This window comes from Pogona vitticeps, chromosome 1 (assembly GCF_051106095.1).
Source record: "Pogona vitticeps strain Pit_001003342236 chromosome 1, PviZW2.1, whole genome shotgun sequence".
NCBI lineage: Eukaryota > Metazoa > Chordata > Lepidosauria > Squamata > Agamidae > Pogona > Pogona vitticeps.
In genome coordinates this window covers 46,349,159-46,372,784 of record NC_135783.1, presented here as the reverse complement: position 1 = coordinate 46,372,784, position 23,626 = coordinate 46,349,159, and the positions used below count along the sequence as shown (strand labels likewise).

Below are 23,626 nucleotides of genomic sequence, written 5' to 3'. Positions count from 1 at the left end.
TGAGTTTAAAAGGGTAGCCCCAGGATTTCACCAGTGACTGTCATGTCATGATTAGAGATGAGGGTATTCATATTCATATATGAATGCCCCTGCACAGCTGGAGTTAACGAGGGTCCAACCGCCATCGACTCACGCATCTGCTGCCAGCCCTGCTCTTCCTTCCAATTGCTCTGGAGCACCCGGTCGGTTAGCCATTCCTGGCAGAAGGAGGGAAGACGAGTCTCCTGCAAGGCTGATGAGTGGCTAGCCGACCGAGGGGCTCTGGAGTGATTGGAAGGAAGATCAGGGCCAGCAGCAGAGGCGTGAGTGGACGGTCCCGCCCCAGGGGCTGGATCCTCATTAACTCCAGCTGTGCAGGGGTATTTCATACACGAATACCCCCACCTCTAGTCATGATTATTGATATAACTTGGTAACTCAACATCTCCTTCTTCTTCCACACAAGCAGGATCTTTCCACATTGTCAGCAATCTCTCCATGTAAGTTTGCCATTGGTTAGGATGTCTGCACTATCTGTTGTCCACTCAAGAACTGGGCTGAAGGAGAAGTGAACCACTTTGATCCTTCCTGCATTTTGCATTCTTGGTAGTCCTGGCAGGCTAGATGTGGATGCAACCTTTGTAACTGAGCTGAGAAGTCTTTGTCTCCAAAAAGAATTAATACAGACTTCTGGGAAGGACAGAGTTGTTCTAAAAGGTATCTTTGCTATTAAAGATTCCTGATTAGAGATGGGCAGGAAGTTAATAACGAACCAGGAAATTTGTCAAAAAAACCCTCTCTACTTCGGATAGCTTCAGGTTTGTCCAAACTGAAGAACCCAAACTTTCCTGAATCAGCAAAATTTTTAGCAATTTCTGAACCTTGTGGTTTGTTGCATCCCCATGCCTGCCCCTACCCCTACTGCCTGCCCCACCCCCTTCCCACTGCCCCCTTTGTCTTCCTATCTTTCCCTGCTGCCTCCTCTTCCTTTGCCTGGGTGGGGGGCCTCTGTGCATGTTGCAGGGACATGTGCAGAAGGCTCCCACCTGGCTGATAGGCAGGCTAACTAATATACTGTATATATACTGCCTCTCAGCTGAGAGATGGGGACACGCGCCGAGACCCACGGGCATCCAGGAGCCAGCTGCCCCTCAAGATGGCACACAGCGGCAATGGAGGAGGAAAGGCAGTGGCAGGAAAAGGTAAGGAGGCAATGGGGGTAGGGAGTGTGGGGCAGGCTGTGTGGCTGGGGAGGCAGCTGGTTTTTTTTTTAAAGAAAGCCATTGGGCCATCTGGAAAAAAAAATCCCAAATGACCCAATGAGTGGTTTCTTTTGGAAAAGTTCATAAATCCATGATTTACGGACTCCCATGAACGAAGAAGAACCACAATTTTGGCAGTTCGTGCCCATCTCTATTCCTGATCCCAACTGTTACACTGAACTTCAAGAGATTTTACACATGAACTAACAAAAAACATTAACAGCATCATCACCACCACCATCCTGTACCAATCAAAATACAAGATATATAGAGACAAAAGAATCTGAAATTTTGAAGACAAGACCTGTTAGAAAGACTGTAGTGCCACATTTTATTTAAACTCATCAGTGGGTTTATAACAGCAAATAACAGCAAACCAGATAGGCTTGTGTAACTACTCACTGATCACTTTTTGCAGGAATTTGACCAGGGGATGGGCGAAGCTGCATAGCGGCTATGTTTGCTCACATAGTATGCACCACTACAACACAATATGATGAACACTGGTAAGATGTGCATCCTACAACTGGTCCCAATGAGCAGCTTCTGAGCAGTCCTCACACAAAGCCCTCCACATAATGCCTTGGACTCCCACTTTAAATTACCTAAAGAATTCTCCTCTCTGGATACTGACTTTATATTTGTAGGTGAATTCTTGACATGAGTAGAAAGTGAGAAGATATCCCTTTCTGGTACACATCTGATGCACCCTGACATCCCTATGTAACTAATGCTGGTTCTCTAGCATGCTTTGTTCCTGCCCAAACCATCCCCCTCAGTGGTGCCATTCAACAACCAGCCGTTTCTCTGCCCCACCATTCTTCCTCAGCTTTTACAGCTTTCATCTCAGCTCCAACAGACACTTAGGGCAAAGGCCTACCTCTCTCTGTGTCCCTACCTCCTTTTGTGCAAGCATTGTATTCAATTCAGTGCCTTGTCAAAATGAAGTGGAAGTCTGTTTCACAGGTGTAGCCTGTGTAAGGTTCAAAGAGAGCAAGGCAGGCAGAGAGAGAGAGAGAGAGAGAGAGAGAGAGAACTGAGACAGAGAGAACTCAGTTGCTCGGTTCACTTTCACGCTGTGTCTTAAGAGATGCTGAGTCAGAAGAGGAAGAAAATTGCTCCTGTAGACAGCTGTAGATAGTTATGGCTGGTTTTCATAGTCCGTATAGAAAAGTTCTAACCAGTATATTCATTACAAAATTACATGTACATTAGATGTATAGCCTCCCACACATAAATGGAAGGATTTCATTAAAAAGCTGCCCTTCTAGCTTCATTAAAAGAAAGCATAGACTCTCTGCTCTTTCTAGGCCACTCTACTGACTTTTCCTGGTCTCTGTTACAGTTCTGTTCTGTCACTCCAGCTTGAAGTATATTGGCTTTAGTATAGACTAGGTGTTCTACGAACAAATTTTTTTCTTGGGATGTTAACAGAGCAGAGCTTTGTGTTTATGGGGAATTTCTGACATGAAGGAAACTCAAGGTATTAAGACCTAGTTGGCCACACCCTGGCCTTGTCATCAAACAAAGCAAATGCAATTCTGTCTTAGATTGTGTGGCCTGTTGTGTACTTGGCAGTTCCCTCCACTGTTAAAATTTGTTTTTAATGAAAATACAAAACAGCCTGCCATAACTGCATGTTAAGTGATCAACATTTTTGTTTGATGGAATCACATGCTAGTATCATATCTAGTATATGACTAACCTAGTTAGCTGCTCTGTGGATGGCACATATTTTGTTCTATGGTCTATTTGTACAACTGGGTTATTTTGTTTTAACCTATGTAGATTAAATGCACGATGGCATATTTAAATGAGCTACAGACAGGCTGTAGTGCATCCAGAGCGATGAAAAAAAATGATGTGCTCAATGTTATTTCAGTCAGAAGATCAATTCACTGCATCTCTCAAAGCAACTGAATTTGTCACATTTGTTCTTGTGGACATGGAGTTTATGAATTCATTCTTTAGCTCTCACTCCTCAAAGCAGCTACTATAGTATACAACTGGAATGTTACACTGAGACTTGGGAGATCCAGATTCTAATCCACTCTGAGCTATGAATTGCAATGATTATTATTGGCCCGGTCTTTTTTTGCTTTTAGTCTGCCGTATCTGACTGGATTGTTAGGAGAACAAAGCAGGGAGGATGAGAGCTGTGGTTGCCACCTTGAGTACACTGGAAGAAGGGTGAGATAGATGTAACTAATAAATCACTGATTATTAAGATAACGATCATGGGTTGTATAGTTTTTTTTTAAAAATCAACACATTTATCTGGGTCAAGACAAAAGGGATTGACTTAGAAGAACTTCAGTTCTGATTAGGCACTTGGAAGATCCTCCTGATGGTATAAACAGTTATACAGCAGAATGACCCTCTTTTCACCTTGGAATGAGGTGGAGACACTTTTGTAGTGGTTTTTAAGGAGAGACTGGATTGCTACCCATGAAGGATGTTGCCCAAGCAGCTTTTCTGCATCAGCTAAAGGCTGCAGTAGATGACCTTTGATGTTCCTTTGAACTTTGTGATTCTGTGATCTGACATACAGCACACATTTTGTACCTTACTGTCAGCCAGTTAAATTTTTTTCCTGACCTATATGTACAACTGGGTTATTTTGTTTTAACCTATGTGGATTAAATGCAAGGTGGCATACTGTTCAGGTTGGACTATCAATCTTAAACTTTTCCTCTCATCTTGATGGGTCACTTCGAATTTACATGGATTTGAATAAGTTACCATATGGATAGATGAACTATTTTAGGAGGTGAAGGAATTGCATGGATTGTTATTTAACCAGCAAAGCAGTTCATGCCCCACCCAGAAAACTAAGAGGTGCTCCAGGAACACCAGAAAGGAATCAGAACTCCCATTTTCTTCCTAATCTTTCCTAAGTGCCTGATAAGTTTTGCATCTAGAGATTTCAAGAACTGAATAAATAATGAAATGCCTCCAGCCCTGAGCGGTAACCAGGCTGCAGTTATGAAAGCAGCCTTTAAATTCTTCGGCTTCTTGAAAGCTTCTGTTCTTTCTGGAAGAAGCCATTCTCTGTATCAGAACTGTGTCTATTTTGACTAACAACAAGACCCATAAAAATGATGCAGGAATGCTGGCTTCTCAAGGTTTTCCCTGCCACAGAAAACAGAAGATGGCAAGACAGGTTATCTTTCTTTAAATATATATATATATATAATGTGCATACTTTCTCAGAATGAGATTAGTTCTATTATTTTGAACTATAGCCTAAAAGCATTACAGCCTACAGCTTCATTCTATGCAGGCTTACATTAAAGCTGCCTCACAGTGTTCTATTTGTTTATTTGTTACATTTATACCTCCCTCTTACGCCAATAAGTTGAAAGAATGGCTCTCTCTTCATCCTTGCCACTGACTCTCAACCACTATATTACAGGAGCTCTCAATGGCGTTACTCCCTTGGAAGTATGTTTATGATTTCCAGGTTAACCAATTTTCAGTTTTAAAATATACTGAAAATGTTATGCGGTAAATTGTCATTTTGTAAATAACCACAAAAAGTAGCAAAGTCAAGGAGTATGTGGTTAAAAGACAGAAAAATGTTCATCACCCATGAATGAACTACATCAATAAATAAAAAGGCTTTAGCAGCATGTCTAAACTTCATAAAGGAGTTGCTGCATTCGTATCCAATATTGTGAGTACAGTACATGGTAAGAATGGAGAAAGCAGGCTTGGCCACTAAGGGGATGGCTTGATGGTAGGAAAGGAAGATTAAAGTGAGTGAACACAGTACACAGACAATTTCAACTAAATCTCTCTTCTTCCTATGTTCATATTCTGTATCTTCCACAGTGCTTACTCCTTGTCTCTCAGTGAAACTTGCAAACGTGTTTCTTTATGCTTCTGGAGAAATACACTTAGGTTTGTTTGGAATGTGCAAGGAATGATTTTTTTTCCCAAAAATGGTTTTACACATTTCCACATCTCCTAGAGTTGAAAAGAGAACCAAACTCACTGTGCAGTTGAAAACCAACACATTTCCAGACTCCTGATGCTTTCGGTGAAAGAATGAAAAAATGTTTGACAACATACAGCTATTTGAAAAAAACATATGCAGAAAACATTGCACATTTATAAAATGTACACAAATAATTTTTTTTACAAAGAAAGCATGCATTCGTTTTAAAAATGCACACATAATTATCATTAAAGAGATTCTCTCTCTCTCTCTCTCTCTTGGGGTTAGTTTGGCCTAAACATAGTTGCTAGCCCTAATAAAGCAGACCCATGAACCAACTGCTAGTCCCTATAGTCTCAAGCAAAGCAGACCCACTCAATTCTTAAATTCATAACTCAATTTATACAATGAGTCCAGTGGCACATTTCAAGCCCATGACCTGAGTTCGATCCCAATGGATTCAGGTAACCAGCTCAAGGTTAACTCAGCCTTCCATCCTTCAGAGATCAGGAAAATAAGTACTCAGTTCACTGGGGTGGGGTGGGGGGCAAAGTGTTTCTTGCAGAATTGTGTTGTAAACTGCCTAAAGAGTGCGCTAGCACTATGGCCAGTATATAAGTCAAAACAAACATTATCAATGAGTCTATTCTGCTTGGGAATAGCGACTGGATTTAGGCCTTATACACAAATATTAGGACCAATCTGGATATGCAAAGATCTGTTTTTAGATCTGTTGCAGTATAAAACAAATGGCATGTGCCCCCCCTCCCCAATTCTGTTCAGGACCACAGCAATGGTAGAGAGCCACTACATTTTCCTCTACCTTCCCCTTTCCAAGCTGTCATTTATGTCACTGGGCAAAGCATACATACCACTGAGGAAACAAAGTCAAACATTTCTACTTGTAATGATTGACAGCTTTTGTTGTTCAAAGTGCAAATAATCTCACATTTACTTCTTTTAAAAACAAGACCCCTTATTGTATTGAGATTTTGGTAATACACTAGCTTGAACCAAGCTTAGATATACTAAATATTGGTTGACAACTCTCAGACTGGTATATCATTCAATATTTACATGTGTGAGAGCCCAGGAGTGACCAGGTTCACAACTGGCAACTCAACAAATAGCTGTGGCAGTTTCTGCAGGGGGAAGTGTGCACAAGTAAATGTATTTAATGTCAAAGACTTTTCTTTCTTTTTTGCATTAAAAGCATCAAGTGACTGGAAATATATGGATTTCCACCTGCCAATTGTATTCAGTTCTCTGTTAATTCTAGGAGGTGTGGAAATGGGCAAATCCAGTTTGAAGAGACCTTAATGATTTTTTCCCAAATACAAGCCTAAGTGTATTTCTTCATGTTTATGGGTTACAGTGGTGCCTTGCTTGACGATTACCTTGGTAGATGAGGAAATCGCTTGACGATGAAGTTTTTGCGATCGCTTTTGCTATCGCAAAACAGCAATTTGAACGGAACGAATTATCCCCGTGAAGCGAGGCACCACTGTACATTGATGAACAAGAAGATCAAGAATTAGAAAGGGGCAACTCCTGCAAGTTCTAGGACATTCAAGACAGAGTATAATATTCTTCAAAATATGAGAGACAAAACAGCAAAGGCAGGTAGTTGAATAGGATTTCCAGTAATTTGGTTGAAGGCAAGGACCAGATTTTAATGCTCCACATGGCTCTTTGCCCTTCTCCACAAGTAAGAAAATAAAGGGCACAAATACCTGCAAAATTATATCTGACTTTTTCCTCCTTAGCATCCACTAGAGTATTCAAAGTTTTGCATATGACCTACTAGTGCCTTCTTGGACTGGATATCTGTGAAGGCCGATACACTACTACGTGCTGGAAAAGCAACAGGACAAACCCAGGAAAGCAGAAGGAGAGAAGGGAGAGGAAGACAATGCTTTGCTTTCATCATTAAAATACATTATGTAACATTTAAAACATTATATGTTCTTTGTAGTACAAATGCGTATATTTTGCCACATATAGTCCAGAATAGTGCAGTCTCAACATTAAAAATTAAAGCCTTTTTAATATAAGGAAAAAAAAAACCCAACAATTCCACCCCATTAAATTCAAGCTTTCATTGTTTTATATTCTCAAGTACCATAAAATTATACATTCCAGAAAATTCAGTGTTCAGTGCTGGGAAGTGAAGCAAGTGGGATGCTAGTAGCGGGCAGTGGGTTATCACCATATATGACAGATACTGCCTCCCAAGTGCCCTGTGATAAGAAGCACACTAAAAACATTGATGCTAAGTGCTAAAAATAAAACTGGACCAGGGAAGCAGAGGAGGAGGAGAACGGAAAGCCATTGTCCATTATTATTTTTATTATAATTTTCTGTTTTCCCATCTTGAGCATTACTAAGCATTACTAATCACTATTGTTTTGAATTGTTTTTAACTGTTATAGTTTACAATGTTTAATGGAACCTGCCCGGAGCAGACTTTGTCTAAGAGGGTGGGATAGAAATCTAATAAATAAATAAATAAATTGACCGAATTGACAGAGGTTGGTTCTTTTTGAAAGGGGAGAAGGTTGTGGGTGGATTTCTGGATTTATCTTCCGAAAATAGTTCACCTCAGCATGTTCAAAAATCTAAAATTCTTCTTCCCTAACTCTGAAGAGAGCAAAGGTATTTGATTTAGTTACTGCCGGCCATCTGTATCTGCTAGGCATGTAAAGCCTTCTTTTTTTCCTCCCAAAACCATTTACTTTGTTTTGCGATAGGGTGAGGTCCTTTGTCGGATTCTCAACAAGAGAAGAGAATGATAAGGTTTTCTGTGCAAATGTAAGCAAAACAGCACGAAGCACCACTTCAATGTAAATAATGCATCGACAGAAATAATGCTACTTCTGCAGAACATCAGTGGTTGCTCCTTTGTCACCTGGATTTTTAAGGATTAGAAGCACTACATGGTTGTTTGCATCATTTTTTTGACAACCAGCCAGTTGTTTTGAGCTTGCTTTGTTGTCTCTTGGGCTTCTCAATGTGAACATGCCATAGTGTTCCCCCACCCTGCTCTCAGCTGGAGATAAAGAATCTTGCAGGGCTTGAAAAATTATCACTCAGGTGTCCTGTTAGCTCAAAACAATCTTAATTAATGAGGATCAAGAAATTAACAAGGTTTTTTTTTTCATCTTGACTCCCTGCTGTTAATCAGGTGCAATTTTTAGCTATAAAGATACATGGGCAAAAGGCCTGTGGATATGTGGACTGAACTGGCCTCCAGCTATATTGTCTGTCAAACAGTGGAATAGCTGCGTATTGAAGGGCATCAAGGAAATCTTTGGTTTGTTTCATAAACAGTATAACTGACTGTTTCTTGTTATGTTGGCAAAAACGAGCTGACGAGTCTTTCCAGCCTGGACTTCTGCATGATGGACTGCGCAAAGAAAGACAGATGCATGATTGCTGTTGGCAACAAGGCTCTGGCTGAGCTGGAAGACAATAGAAAAGTATGGACAGGCTATAAGATTGGATACTTTCAGTGGCTCCAGGCCCAGAATATATCCTTATAAGATACTACAGTAATATTGTCCGCTGCAAGAACAAAGGGATGATTTACCTTCTGGAAATAAAGAAAGGTGGTACAATGCACTTTTCCTCCAAGCTTGCCATCTTGTTGTTGTTCAGTCGTTAAGTCGTGTCCAACTCTTCGTGACCCCATGGACCAAAACACACCAGGCCCTCTTGTCTTCCACTGCCCCCCGGAGTTGGGTCAAATTCATGTTGGTAGCTTTGATGACAATGTCCAACCATCTCATCCTCTGTCGTCCCCTTCTCCTCTTGCCTTCACACTTTCCCAACATCAGGGGCTTTTCCAGGAAGTATTCTCTTCTCATGAGATGGCAAAAGTACTGGATCCTCAGCTTCAGGATCTGTCCTTCCAGTGGGCACTCAGGGTTGATTTCCTTCAGAATGGATAGGTTTGTTCTCCTTGCAGTCCAGGGGACTCTCAAGAGCCTCCTCCAACACCACAATTCAAAAGCATCAATTATTTGGCGGTCAGCCTTCTTTATAGTCCAGCTCTCACTTCCATACATCGCTACTGGAAAAACCATAGCTTTGACTATGTGGACCTTTGTCAGCAAGGTGATGTCTCTGATTTTTAAGATGTTGTCTTTTTAGAACTGAATTTTAGATAAAGGTAAGGAAGCCAACAAGAATGCAGGAAAATTAGGAACTTCATTGGAGCAAAAAGCAATTGTTGCTTGAGACACAGTATCATAGTCATATTCATTCACACTCATATTCATGCTCACATGCAAATGCTTTTCAGTTTACTTATGCAGTTTTTACTTTTGCTCTGGCGCCTTTGAGCCTTTGTTTTGATTCTGAGAGAAGCCTCATTTCTAACAATGGAGTAGACTATTCCTTCTGGGAGATTCTACACCTTCCTTACTGTCTTTTATTATTTATTCCTTACACACACACATACAGTACACCGGTGATTTCACTACTTCATTTTACATTTTAATATTTTTCCTTCTCATTTTCCCCACCTGAAGTTTTTGGATCAGTACTTCTGCACATTCCTCTGTATCTTCAGGAACCTGTTCCTAGGAATAAGAAGTTATGTGTCTTTCTTTCTCACTATGTTCTTTCTCAGCTGGAACATAGTGAGCCTCAACAGGAGGGCTGGTGGAAGATTAGGGAAAATAGAATGTTTTATAAAGGGCTAACTGTGGCTAATTTTGCACAAATGTACTTTTATCTGGTACTTTCATACAGGTTGTTCCGCTTTGCACTTTTCATTTCACCATTGCACTGTATTATATTAGAAATTAATTGATTTTCCTTTGGTTGCTTTTATATTGTGCCTTCATTTTATGGATCTTATTCCCTGTTTATCTGCTGTGATTTACCTAAATCTTCCAATTAATTTCACCCGAGGACAGCTTCAGATCATCTCTGGCTAGACCTTTCGACCACTGGGGCAATTAAAGTACTGTACCTCATTTTCACCAGCTGCTTCCCATTAGGTACTAGGCAAAAGGAAGAAGAGGATAGGAGAGAGTGGAAAAATGACTGAGAGGAAGGATGATGTTGATGGCAGCGTTGTGTTTGTATTCTGTGTGCAACTGCATGGCACGTATCTGTGTCATGGATAAGAAGTGTTTATCTTTTGGCCAAGAGACATGGTGGTGCTGTGGAGTAATCTCCCGTCGCTTGTCCCAGCTCCTGCCAACCTAGCTGTTCGAAAGCATGTAAATGCAAGTAGATAAATAGGTACAGTGGTGCCTCGCTTGACAACGTTAATCCGTTCCAGTGAAATTGCTACAGAACAAAATCGTCGTCAAGCAAAAGTAAAAAGCCCATTGAAACGCATTGAAAACCACTCGATGCGTTCCAATGGGAAAAATACCTCAGCGTCCAGCGAAGATCCTCCATAGGGTGGCCATTTTCTGGTGCCTGTAATGCGAGGAATCCATCCTAAGCACAGCGGGGAGCCATTTTGAACAGTGGGCGGCCATTTTGAAACCTGACTATCAGCTGCTTTCTGATCGTCATAAAGCAAAAAATCGGTTCCCAAAGCAGGGAACCAATCATTGTGAAACGAAAAACCCCCATTCAATCATCATTTTGTGATCACAATAGCGATCACAAATAATACATCGTGAAGCAATTTCATCGTTAAACGGGGTAATCGTTAAGGGGGGCACCAGTGTACCACCACGGTGGGAAGGTAGCGGTGTTCCGTTTCTAGTCGTGCTGGCCACATGACCATGGAAGCTGTCTATGGACACATGCTGGCTCTATGGCTTGGAGACGGGGATGAGCACCACCCCCTAGAGTCGGACATGAGTGGACTAAATGTCAAGGGGAACCTTTACCTTTATTATCTTTTGGCCTGCGACTCTCAGAATCACCACAATCATGACCATTGCCTATGCTTTCTATGGGACTGTGGGAAACCCAAATGTTTCCTATGTCTGGTCTATGCTTGCTCGCTGCACTGTATGTGTCAGTGCTGAGGGCCCACAACCTTTTCCTCATGGCATGGAATGTTCACAAGTCTGAGTTATGTTTTTGTGTGTGTTTGTGTGTCTGAGAGAGAAAGGGAAAGATTGCAAGTAATGTACATGTGTATGCAAGGGCTAGAAAAAGGGGAGAGAGGCCACGTATTGGAGCTGATTGAATGAACTGATTCTCTCCCCCTTCCTTTTCTGCAGGTCCATATTTGTGGTTTTGTATCTTAATAAAACCCAATTTGAAGACTTTATAGGTAGAAGCAGGAAAGGGTGTAAGAAGGTTCAAGGAAAGCCAAGCTGTGCTACAGATTTCAATTCATTTCATTTATTTCCTTGCTTACATTGCTGCTTCAGGTAATAAGGAGGAGGACACATGCTTGTTAATACAGATGGGGACTTACCGTGGTTCGGCACAGTTCAGCTGACTGGGCCCAGAGGTATTGCATGGGTGCCCTAGCTTCTGCACCCTGCCTTTTCCTGAGGGTACCCTATCTGAAGCAGCGCTTGTCTCCTCCTTTGAGTGGGAGACCATGCAAAGAGGCAGGGCATGGAAACTGGGATGCCCGTGTAAAATCCGTGGGGCCCTGCTGGATATTTCTAAAGGAGGACAGTGCGAAAGCCCTGCTCGCTTTGTCATCTGTGTCTAGTCTGAAGAGAACAGTTTTTCCCATACTGTAAAGGGTCTCCATACAAAAAGGGACCCTAAAAAATCAGGGTCCCCAATGATGTCTCCACAAGTTCCTTCTTCAGAGAGAGCTGCTCCTCACAGGAGAAGAGGAATAAGAGAAGTGGATGGGACTGGTACCTTCTGTCCCCACGCAGGTTTTGTTAATTTACAGCACATAACAACTGAATGAAGCTTATGCTGCCGAAGTTTTATTTGCAGCCTTGCATGCTGCCTGTAGTTCATGTGGCTGGGAGGGACTTTCCTGGGCTGAAGTGATTGTGCATCTTTCCTGCACTGACCAATTGTTTCTTCCAGCCTTTGATTTCAAAGATAGCCCCACCTCTCTGCTGAGTGTTCTTTCCTCTCTTTCTTTGGTTGGCGGCAGTTGTTTGTTTGCAGTTGATCAGTTCAGTTGGTTGCTAAGTATGAGTCCAGTAAAGAAAGCAGCATACACAAATCTGTAATTTCAAGCAACTGTAAGTAAATAAATGTTTTTTTCTCCTTTCCCCTGCAAATGTTTCAGAGTGAGTTATTGAGACTTTATGTGCCAGTTAATGAGAAAGGGGTGGACTTTGGGAACTTGTAGCTATTATTCTCTGTGGAGCTCTGTACTTCTACTGCACAGCAAAAAGGAATTTTAAAACTCTGCAACAAATGCTGCTATGCATAAGCTATGTTTACTACGCAGTTCTTGCTGTGTGCTTTTCAGTAACTAATAGCTCAGCTTCTATTCCACTGGAATTTCTGGAACAGCTAATAATAATACTATTTATTATTTAAAGGTGCCTCAAGGACTCAATACTATACTATAATTATGCTAAAAAGAACCAACGCTGCCTGCAGGCTTACAATCTAAAGAAAGTGGAAGTACCTCTGAGAAGCTGCATTGTAGGATGTATGAAAATTTATTTGGAAAAGAATAGCTCAAAGGCTTATGTTTTACAATTTTAAGTATTAAAAACAGATGTTATATGTTGCTTGTAGTGAAGCTTTGTGTATTTTTTTTTTGTATTTTACTTTACCTGTGGTTTCATTATACAGTGGTGCCTCGACTTACGACCGTCCCTACTTAAGACCATTTTGAGTAACGATCAGCTCCGGCCGCAAAATTTGGCTTCAACCTGTAGTCAGAGCTTCGAGTTGTGCTGTGTTGTTTGTTTTTAGGTGATTTTTGTTTGCAGTCCCAGCGTGGAACTTGCTCTTTTTATTTTTGGGGTGTGTGTCTGTGTGTGTGTCTCTGTGTGTGTGTGTTTGCAGCCCCAGCGCGTTCCTATGGGACTTGCAGTGTTTTATTTTTATTTTTTTGGTGTCATTTTTTTTTTTGGCCGGAACGGATTAATCACATTCCCATGCATTCTTCAACTTATGACTGTTTTGAGTTACGTCCATGTTCTGGAACAGATTATGGTTGTAAGTCGAGGCACCACTGTATTATTTGCCTATGACAATCAGTCCCCATTAAACTAACTCAGTGGTTCAGATCCTGTTCTTAATATAGTGAGTTGCAATACATTAAGTAGATTGAATCTGGGGATTTGGTGAGACAACTCCTTCATAAATTATATTGATTCTAATGGGCCTACTCTGGTTGCGACCTACAATGCTAAAGTAAGTCACATCTAGCCGCCTAGAGTGGTCTTAAGTGACTAGATAGGCGGGATATAAATAAAATAAATAAAATAAATCTACAGTAGATCCATTTGAATCAAAGGACCTGAAGGACGAGTTGACTCATCAATTCCTCACTTGATTCAATGGGCCTATTCTAGAGCCACTTACTACACCAAGCAACAGGATTTCAGCCAATAGTCATGGCTGCAGGAAATGGCTGGGTTCTAGAGACCAAATGGGCAGAGGAACTAGAGACCAAATTGCTAACATGTGCTGGATTATGGAGAAAGCCAGGGAGTTCCAGAAAAACATCTACTTCTGCTTCATTGATTACAGAAAAGCCTTTGACTCTGTGGACCACAGCAAACTATGCAAAGTTCTTAAATAAATAGGAGTGCTTGACCACCTTATCTATCATCTGAGAAATCTATATGTGAGACAGGAGGCAACAGTTAGAACTGGATATGGAACAACTGATTGGTTCAAAATTGGGAAAGGAGTACAACAAGGCTGTATATTGTCCCCCGGCTTATTTAACTTATATGCTGAATACATCATGCGAAAGGCAGGACTGGAGGAATCCCAAACTGGAATTAAGATTGTCGGAAGAAAGATCAACAACTTCAGATATGCAGATGATATCACTCTGTTGGCAGAAAGGGAGGAGGAATTAAAGAACCTCTTAATGAGGGTGAAAGAGGAGAGTGCAAAAAATGGTCTGAAGCTCAACATAAAAAAAAAAAATTAAGATCATGGCCATTGGTCCCATCACCTCCTGGGAAATTGAAGGGGAAGATACGGAGGCAGTGACAGATTTTACTTTCTTGGGCTCCATGATCACTGCAGATGGAGACAGCAGCCAGAAAATTAAAAGACACCTGCTTCTTGGGAGGAAAGCAATGACAAACCTAGACAGCATCTTAAAAAGCAGAGACATCACCTTGCCGAAAAAAGGTCCGCATAGTCAAAGCTATGGTCTTTCCACTAGCAATGTATGGAAGTGAGAGTTGGACCATAAAGAAGGCTGAAGGTGAAGAATTGATGCTTTTGAATTGTGGTGCTGGAGGAGATTCTTGAGAGCCCCCTGGACTGTAAGCAGAACAAACCTATCCATTTTGGAGGAAATCAACCCTGAGTGTTCACTGGAAGGACAGATCCTGAAGCTGAGACTCCAATACTTTGGCCATCTCATGAGAAAAGAAGACTCTCCGGAAAAGACTCTGATGTTGAGAAAGTGTTAAGGCGACGACAGAGGACGAGATGGTAGGACAGTGTCATCAAAGCTACCAACATGAATTTGACCCAACTCCAGGAGGCAGTGGAAGACAGGAGGGCCTGGCGTGCTCTGGTCCATGGGGTCACGAAGAGTCGGACATGACTTAATGACCAAACAACAACAAGCCACTGTGACTTTCATGTTTTCCTTTACATGTATGTAGGAAACCAACAGGGTCCAGCCTGTGTCCATACCTTTCTCATAATTAATACAAAGCTAACTTAAAAGTCACTGAAAGGTTTTTATTTTTGTCCACAACTAGCTAAGCTGGAGATCAATAAATCCAATGCTACACCAGATACATTGTTTTGTAAACCTCAGGCCAGTAAGAATTGAACCATATTATAAGGGTTTTCAGTGAAGTTAGGTATGCATTCATATGTTTATCATGGGCAAGTCATTATTCTAGCTACTGGCACTCTTCTAGTCTCATGTGTGACAATTACAGCAGAACATAACTAGTTCTGTGATGGCAGTTGCAAAGCAAGGCCTTGAAAGTTGAACCCTGTTTTCCCCCTCAGGGTCAGTGTTAGAGCAGGGATCTGGTTTCTGTAGAATTTTTATGCCTTATAAATGAAACCTCTGCTGTCTTCTCTCAATATATCTCCTCTCTCTTGCTTGCTTCCAGGGTGCTTCCTTCCATCTTCCTCCTTTTTATCATTTCCCCCTCACACCTCTATTATCTTGCTTGCTTACTGGATGCTCCCCTCTGACCTCTGCCATATTCCCTAGCTTGCTTTGCTGTGTGTTCCCCTCTGATTTCTGCTGATTTTTTCTTTCTTTGTACCCTCACACCTCCACTCTCTTGCTTGCTTGCTATGTGCTTCTCTGTGGCCTCTGCTACCTTCTTTCTTCTCCTTCCTGCTTCCACTGCATTGCTGTGTTCTTCTTTGCCAAGTAAGGGCACCAAGTCTGGTCACAGTGTCTGTAAATACTGTATGATTTTGGACACCACAAGAAGGCATAAGCTGATCATAAAATCGTAAAAACAGGAGGTTTTAAATTGGGGTACTGTTCTTAATTTAAGAAACAATGGGAAATCTAATCAATGTATTAAATGATGAACTAAGCAGGCAGAAAAGCATCCCCCCTCCATGTTCACACTGGCTGTTCATCTAGTTCTCAACCTACTATTACTGAGAATTTCACAAGGACGTGAACCATCCCTGGATTAGAGGTGGGCAATACTTCAGGACATGAGATATCAAACGTTCATTGCATATTCCACTATGTGGATACATACTTGTCAGCCTGGAAAGGCAGCCCATCTAGGAGAAGGAAAACTCCAATTTCAAACTTCCACTGCCTTGTGGCTATATCCACTGATGGAAAAGGCTTCAGGAGTTAACCTCGAGGCAAAATCCGGAGCCGGAGTCCCGGAGGCAGTTTGTGTCATTCTGGCAACTCCTGTGACGTCGCTGGAACCAGTTTTATTGGCTCTTGTCTTTCCATTGGACTATTTCAGTGACGTGGAGAGGGGGGATTTGCTGCTTGGGTAACAGCCTATCCTCCACATTATTTTACTCAGGTTTCATGCTCTGGAGAGGACACTCCAGCTGCACATACAGCGTTGAATAGACACTGTTCCAAGTCCTCCATACAAAGCACATTTCCATAGTCTCTCGACACTGAAGGATGCCTATGAATACTTTTGTAAGGCCATAGAGGTAGTCCCTGCATATGACCTCTCACCCCACTTTGAGACATAGACAGATCTTTAATAACAATAAAAAAAATCTGTATGAAGTAAGTCTCTCTTATATAATCAGTTTAATTTATCAGTCTTATAGTATCAAAGAACCTGGGATAAAAACTAAAATTTTACCTCTATATGGTCAACCATCCTTTCCCCATTGTATCTCATTCCCAGTATTTGCCTCCTCCATCGGTCTCCTTTCCTATCTGTCCAATTAATGAGTGAATTAATTAATTAAAAATATATTCCTCCTTGTATTATTTCAACAACTTTAAAGGCAGCTGCTAACAATTGAGAAAAACAACAACAAAAAATAAAACCTGGAGCAATCAATAAAAGCACATCAAAAAATAAAAAAGCAGCAGTAAGCAGTGAAATACTTCTATCAGCAACATAAATCATTTAAACATTAAAAGCCTGGCAAACAAAAAACTCTTACCCTGCTTTAAACTTAGTAAATTATATGCTAGGCACACAGGTGGTGAAGTAACATCCCAAAGCTGCTATGGCATGACAGAAAAAGGGTTTTTTCCCCCTTCTTATTGCCAAAGCCACAATAATCATCTACCAAAAAAAAAAAAAAAAAAAAATTGAGCTGGAGCAGAATGCTTTAAATATCCCTTACATCCAGGCCTGGATGAAAACATTTTGTTGGCTGAAGTGAATGCTGGAATTTATTTCTATTTGGGACATGAGAACAGTAGACTTTTGTAGTAAGTGAAAGTTAGCAACTTTCAACACACACCTGTACTCTCAACATCTGGTATTGAAGATAGCATCCTTGCTCTACCTAATATTAAGGACAGATCTGTTACAGTTGCAGGTTTGATTCACTTTAAAGGCAATAGGCATAGGATTTTTGGATTTTTTTTTGGACTAAACAATGCCATTATTCTCCATTCTCAGATTTCCACTTGATTCGCACCCACAGAGGCCTAAATGTAGCTCACCTAAAGCCTAGGATAGGCCTAGCTCCACTCTAGCTTCCTGTGCAGAAAGGAAGCTGCACCTCTGCAATTCCATGCCTACAGAGCAACACTTTCAACTGGGCCCAAAAAGAGGAGAATGAACCATGAGTGCAAATTCTCTGTACTGTGTCCTTAAAAACACTGCCACAATATCTTAGTGTTGTCATAAAAATCTGTAAAGTGTAGGAACACCTGAAGTGACTTTCACAAGTTGTCTGGTTTGAGCTTATTATAAAATTCTTTCTGGTTCAATAAACAACTTCCTGGTAAGAACTGCTATCCTGCAATACAGATTCTGGGAACCCCAGAATTTTCTACCTCAGTTTCTTGGTATTTCAAGTCGTCTGTGGATCACCCAGTCAAGGGAAATTCTAATTCAAAGATGGCAAGAGAAAAAGTGAAAAAGAGACAGGAAAGAAGACTGCACAAAAGAGAATGTATGTCTCTGTGTGGATGAGGTGCAGCTAAATAAATTAAAAGGAATGGGAATGGCCCCCAGAGAACTCCCCTCCACCCAGTTGTCCGCTCAACTGAGAGATATTCAACATCACCCTACTCTGTTAGTTACTGAATATTTTATACTTTGGCTACAAAGCTCCATTTGTATTCTGTTTCCCTCTTTCGTCATATCTATTATAAACGAGCAATGTCTGGGAAGTCTCTCAGGGAAGATTTACCTGGATGGCTATGGATATTTTATAGTCAAATTGTGGAGAGTAAACTAGCTTTTTGAGTCATGCAGCAAAGAATAGGAAAGGGAAAAAAGGTAATAAAATGGTTATTAAAAAAATAAATACATGTCAGTTGTAGGTAGTCTCCTTCCATGGTGTAATTAGACTCTGCCACACTACATTGTGGGTATGCATAATACACATGGACAACTTGACAAGGAACACTATGGTTTGTCTGCCATATTGTGATGATCTAAACTTAAGCAATGGTTCTCAACCTTGGGTAACCCAGGTATTCTTGGACTGCAGCTTCCAGAAACTCTGACCAGTACAGCTGGTGGTGAAGGTTTGTGGGAGCTGCAGTTCAAGTACACTTGAGAAGCCCAAGGTTAGGAACTACTGTTCTAAAGGAATCAAAATCCTTTGGTCAATTCAGTCCAGTTTCTTTTGTCCTTGCTACAGCCAAGTCCACAATTCAACTTGTAGTTTGATAAAACTGGTCAAGTCATCAGACTTCCAACATTTGGACAGTGGAAGGACTGGTTATCTTCCAGTTAATACTGACAATCTGGGGAGAATCTTAGTTTCCATTTCAGGATATAAAACACGTTTCTTAGCATCATACCTTGTTCTAATGTCTCCATAGCTTTTTTTTTTTTGCTGCAGTGCATTTGGAGTCAGCTTACTTTTGATAGGCCCAGTCTCTATACTTGTAAATTTTCAGTGACAACTGAAACGTCCCCTATTAACATTACAAGGAAGCAGGTTCTCTGAGAGACAGTCAGTTCCTACTACACAGCAAAAGGGGATGAGCTGCCAGCCCTGTTCTCATAACACCACATGAGTTCTAAATAAGATCTGCTGATTTAACCACCTCTCATCCATTGGCATGTGTTCCTTTATTGCATGAGTGGACGTACAGGTTTACTACCTGCAGGTAGGGTGGGAAGATTCACTGGGATTCCCCTCCACCCACTAGGGGGCTACCACCTATTGCTGCTGCTGTGCTATAAATTTCAGCAGTGAGGCGATGGGGAAAAGCTAGAATTTGAAAAGAAAGCACAGGCTTCCTGCCTTTTTTGGCACAGCATTGCAGGAACCTGGCAGTATCATAGGAAAAGTGGTGGCAAGCCTTGCCAAGAGGGGCAGGAGATGCTGTATTTCACCTGTGGACCACATGTTACCATCCCTGATTTACCAATTTGTTATAGACCATCAAATTTTCTTCTCAAACTATTCTTGCCATTGTTACAGGAGGTTGTCATCTCAGCTTCCTACAGGTGTTAAGACAAGGACATGAACAAGCAGCTTGAAGTTGGGACTTCAATTGGGGTGTGGCTGGGGAGCGTGACAGCAAATGGGCAAATGTCCAAGACGCTGAAGTAAACCAGTGTACAGTCACTTGGGCTTCTTCCATTTTCAAAATGTCCCTTGAACAACAGAATGGGGAAAGGATAGGATGAACTACAACCCTAGTGTCAGACAAGTGGAAGTGAGCAAGATAATTCTATGTGAGTTCCTACTGTGACAATTAAATGGCTTTTTAATGAGGAGTCTGAGAGAGCTTCTAGGTTTCTAAAGACAGAGCATCTCTATGATAAAATAACCAAGTGCTAAAGGAAGATCTTTGATGATATGTCAGCCAGATGCCTGAGGAATGAAGAAGGCAATTTTTAAAAAAGCGGTATCTCTCACATTTATGGAATAGAATAGTATTTACTGTTTTAAGACAATGCAATATAATAGGACATAATAATGTTGTAACAAGAATTAGTGTAGGTTATGTTTATCTCATGATAATTGAAGCCATTACTTGAGTATGTGAAATGGCTATCACAAATCATTCTTACTTATCACTTCAGGCAACTGTTGAGCAAGAGGCAAGCTGAGAAGTGCTCAAGTCAAGCTAACATATGTTCATGCAATCTCATTTATTTCATGAAATATCTTTTCTTATTAGGAACACTAATACAGAGATTGATTGATTGATTGATGGATGGATGAATGTACCACACCACTATGCAATGCACTATTCTGGGTGGTTAACAAATGATGAAATTAAGTGTTACATACAGCACTGATGGTACCTGTCTGTCATGGGTTTGGAGGGAAAGTTCCATCCTATGGGGAGTGGAAGGCGGGACATCAGGGGGGAGGAGCTGTACTGTATATATGTTTGGAGCCGGTGTGGAGAGTGAAGAGTTGGAGTCTGTGTGTCAGACTGGGTACAACTGTGTGTCAGTTAGTACATACCTGATAGGTTCAGGTCTCTTTCTAGGTAGCCAGAACTGATAGGTTCAGGGTCTGTGCGTTACTTTAAAGTGTTCTGTGTGAACCAAACTGTTGTATGTATGATTGAGACTAAGCCACGTTCCAGTTTCTTATTTACCTGATCTTTTTATCTACCCTGTTTGTTATTTAAATAAACCTTGTTCTTTTGTTTAGTAAAATCCATTCCTGGTCTGTGTGACTCCTTATAGGGAATGGTTGGTGGCAGCATAATTATAGTGTGGCATACTCCAGTAGGTCTGGGGTTGTCACATTAAGCAACAAAGCAAAACAACAGAAAATCATAAAATAAAGACAAAGACAAATCAAATGGACAAATCATTTCTGACAATCTAAATGGAAGTAAGCTTAATTATAAAAAGAAGCTATAATGAATTCTCTATCCAACCTAGAAAAACAGGGAGAGGGAGGGAAGGAGAGAAATGTAACTATGTGAATTTAGTTTTGAGAATGGACCCATTAATGCCCCTTATTACATGATTAAGGGGTTATTTTAATTCCTCCCAAGCAGTCAGAATCTCTCTACCTTGTTTGGTTTTTGAATAATTCAAAATCTATTTATTCTTCCCTCTGAACATTTCATGAGAACTCTCAGAACATTAAAGCAAAGCAGTTCAATCATCTTGCACAGGTTTAACAGATCTTTGGAACTGCCAGTTGGAACCAGAAGATGCAGAAATTTGCTCCAAGTCCTAGTTCAGAAACAAAACATAATCTTAAGGGGCGTTAAAATATATGAACGCACAGTATAACAAATGAATGGGATTGGGTATGAATCAAATGTACCCACATAATGTTTTCATGGAATTTTCAGGAGCTGAAATCAAAACTTAACATTTTGTCTGTCCCAAACTGTGTTAAGCAGTGTTCAGGTCATCATCACTAGTGCAGTGTTTGAACCATCAAAGATGACAGTGATGCTAATGATGATCTATTCTCCAGTGGTTGATTATGATAGCACTGAGCACTCTCTAAGGCTGACTCATCAGAATCTCTGACGCTCCCTTTTATTTGTCGTTGTTACATTTATGCTCCGCTTTTCTTACACTGACCTCAAGGCTGTATGCATGGCAATCCTGTGAAATAAGGGAGGCTGAGAGCCTGTAGCCGGCCTAAGATCACTCTGTTTTACGGCTAAATCCAGATCTCGAGCCCTAGTTGAACACTGCAAGTACTACAAGATATGTAAACAGTCTGAGCCGTTCTGTAGTAGGCAATCTTTTTCAATAGTAGGCACACTGAAGTTGTTTGGGGGAGATTTTTATTAATGATAAAGATGTAACTGAAGGAGTGGCCAAGGTAATAATTAGCTAGGTATAGACAAGACAGTCCTATCTGCAGACTGAGACCTGCATTGGACAAGCATAGAAGGCGTTCATAACAAAAGGTAAGGACCAAAATACATTTCTCTCCCCCCTCCCCAATATTTGAGAGAACAAACTGTCTACCAACAGGGTATCCATGGGAACCTCAGGCACTTGCTTTGTAGACCAAAACAAGGGCTTCAAAGTGAGAAGTATGGTCTAACTGACACTACAGATAGGCATTGTATTTAGAAAAGCAGCTTGCACTGAAGAAATTATTTATCTAGGACAGTGGTTCTCAACCGGGGTAACCTAGGTGTTCTTGGACTGCCATTCCCACAAACCTTCATGGCTAGCTCTGTTGCCTGGGGTTTCTGGGAGTTGTAGTCAAAGATTACCTGAGTTATCCAAGATTGGGAAACACTTGCTTAGGACAGTGTAAATAAGGAAAGGGTGATGTGACCCTACACCTAGAAAAATTCTGCTCTTTCTTCCTAAGAGTAAAGAGGTACAAAATACTGCCTTCCAGCTTGATGAAATGTGATGTTTTCAGAGAGAGGAATATGTTAATTAACTCTGTTCACAAGCCCTATTTACCAACAGATAGACAAACTCCTGACTGAGCCCTGATTTTTCAGTGAGCCTCCAGTCCAGCAGGTGATTAATAACTTAGCGGGTTTCAGAAAGAGTGCATTTATTATTCAAATTAATGAAATTATAATCAAGAGGTGACAAATTAGCAATTGCTCCTTGACTGAATGTGGAAACTCATTAGGCACTTCTGTGACATTCACTGAGAGCTACAACTTCATCTCAGCAGAGACAGGGGTAAAGTAAGTGTGTGTGTGAGAGCGAGAGCGAGAGAGAATGAATGTCTTGTGAAAGGACTTTGCTACATAAAAGCAACCTCTTCTAAACAATATTTTTGCCACATTCCTGGGTCTTATTCATCCTCTCTAAAATCAAAATAGCAATCAGAGAGTCCCTATTGATGTGTATACTATCTCTGGTTAAACAATCCTACTAGAATTTTTTTTCAATCCACAACACACAGGTATACTCACAAAATAATTACTAACTTGTCCTATGGCAACATCTCAGTAAAAGTGGCAGAAATGTGAGAGTATAAGAAATGTAACTCTGTACTCTCCGAGAACATGCAGAGAGGAGGTCAGAAATTGGTGAGCCTGTACCCCAGAGAGAATAGCAAGATGTGGCTACACAGATGTTTGCAACTGCCATGGCACATTTGTACTCTCGCTACAAAGTTTAAACTAAGATCACGTTTCTAACACTTGTGGCGTACTGTAGAATATATCTCTGAAAAAAAATGCAGGGACACTATTCTAAAGGCTTAGAATCTATAAACACAAAGCTGGCTGACCATGTTCAGTAGTGGAGTATTATAGAAAAACATTATTTGCTTGCCTGAAGGCATTTTTCACTATTTAATGCATGCAACTAGAGATGGGGGTATTCGTATATGAATACAAATATCCCCCTCCTGAGGTGCAAATAACGAGGGTCCGCCTCCCTGGGGCCAGACCGACCACTCATGATTCTGTCACTGCTGTGAGCTCCGCAGTGCCTTCCCATCTCTCTGTTGCTCATGACGGATTAGCCACTCTGCGACCTGGCAGAGAGGTTCATCATCCCGCCTTCTGCCAGGACTGGCTAATCTACCGCAAGCAACAGAGCAATAGGAAGGCTCCACAGAGCTCGTGGCAATGATGGAATCATGAGTGGTTGGTCTGGCCCCAAGGGGCTGGACCCTTGTTATGTGCACCTGTGGGGGGGACATTCGTATTTGAATACCCCCATCTCTACATGCAACAATGAAAGGTTGGGCGGAGTGTGGGGAGTTGCCATTCAGATGTAGATAAGGGCAAAGGATTTCCAACTCAGTAGTTGACTCCAGTGTCCCTTTTCAAACAGCATAGTTTGCAGAAATCAGCACCAGGATATAA

General features: G+C 41.1%; 1 protein-coding gene across 8 annotated transcripts in view; it reads right to left on the bottom strand.

The window, feature by feature from the left end:
• MDGA1 (MAM domain containing glycosylphosphatidylinositol anchor 1) overlaps positions 1 to 23,626 on the bottom strand; it is a 379,759-nt gene that overhangs the window by 82,017 nt on the left and 274,116 nt on the right. Inside the window, exons 15-16 of one of the 8 annotated variants that reach the window (XM_078383036.1) lie at positions 16,557 to 16,633; positions 5,448 to 15,656 (exon numbers count right to left, since the gene is read on the bottom strand). The exons of 6 other annotated variants lie outside the window; for them this stretch is intronic. In XM_078383036.1, the coding sequence (XP_078239162.1) occupies positions 15,648 to 15,656; positions 16,557 to 16,633 (86 nt within the window). In that variant the 3' untranslated portion in view covers positions 5,448 to 15,647. Of the gene's footprint in view, positions 1 to 5,447; positions 15,657 to 16,556; positions 16,634 to 23,626 lie in introns of those variants that run through there. One more of the 8 variants, XM_072991577.2, reaches the window with a different exon arrangement.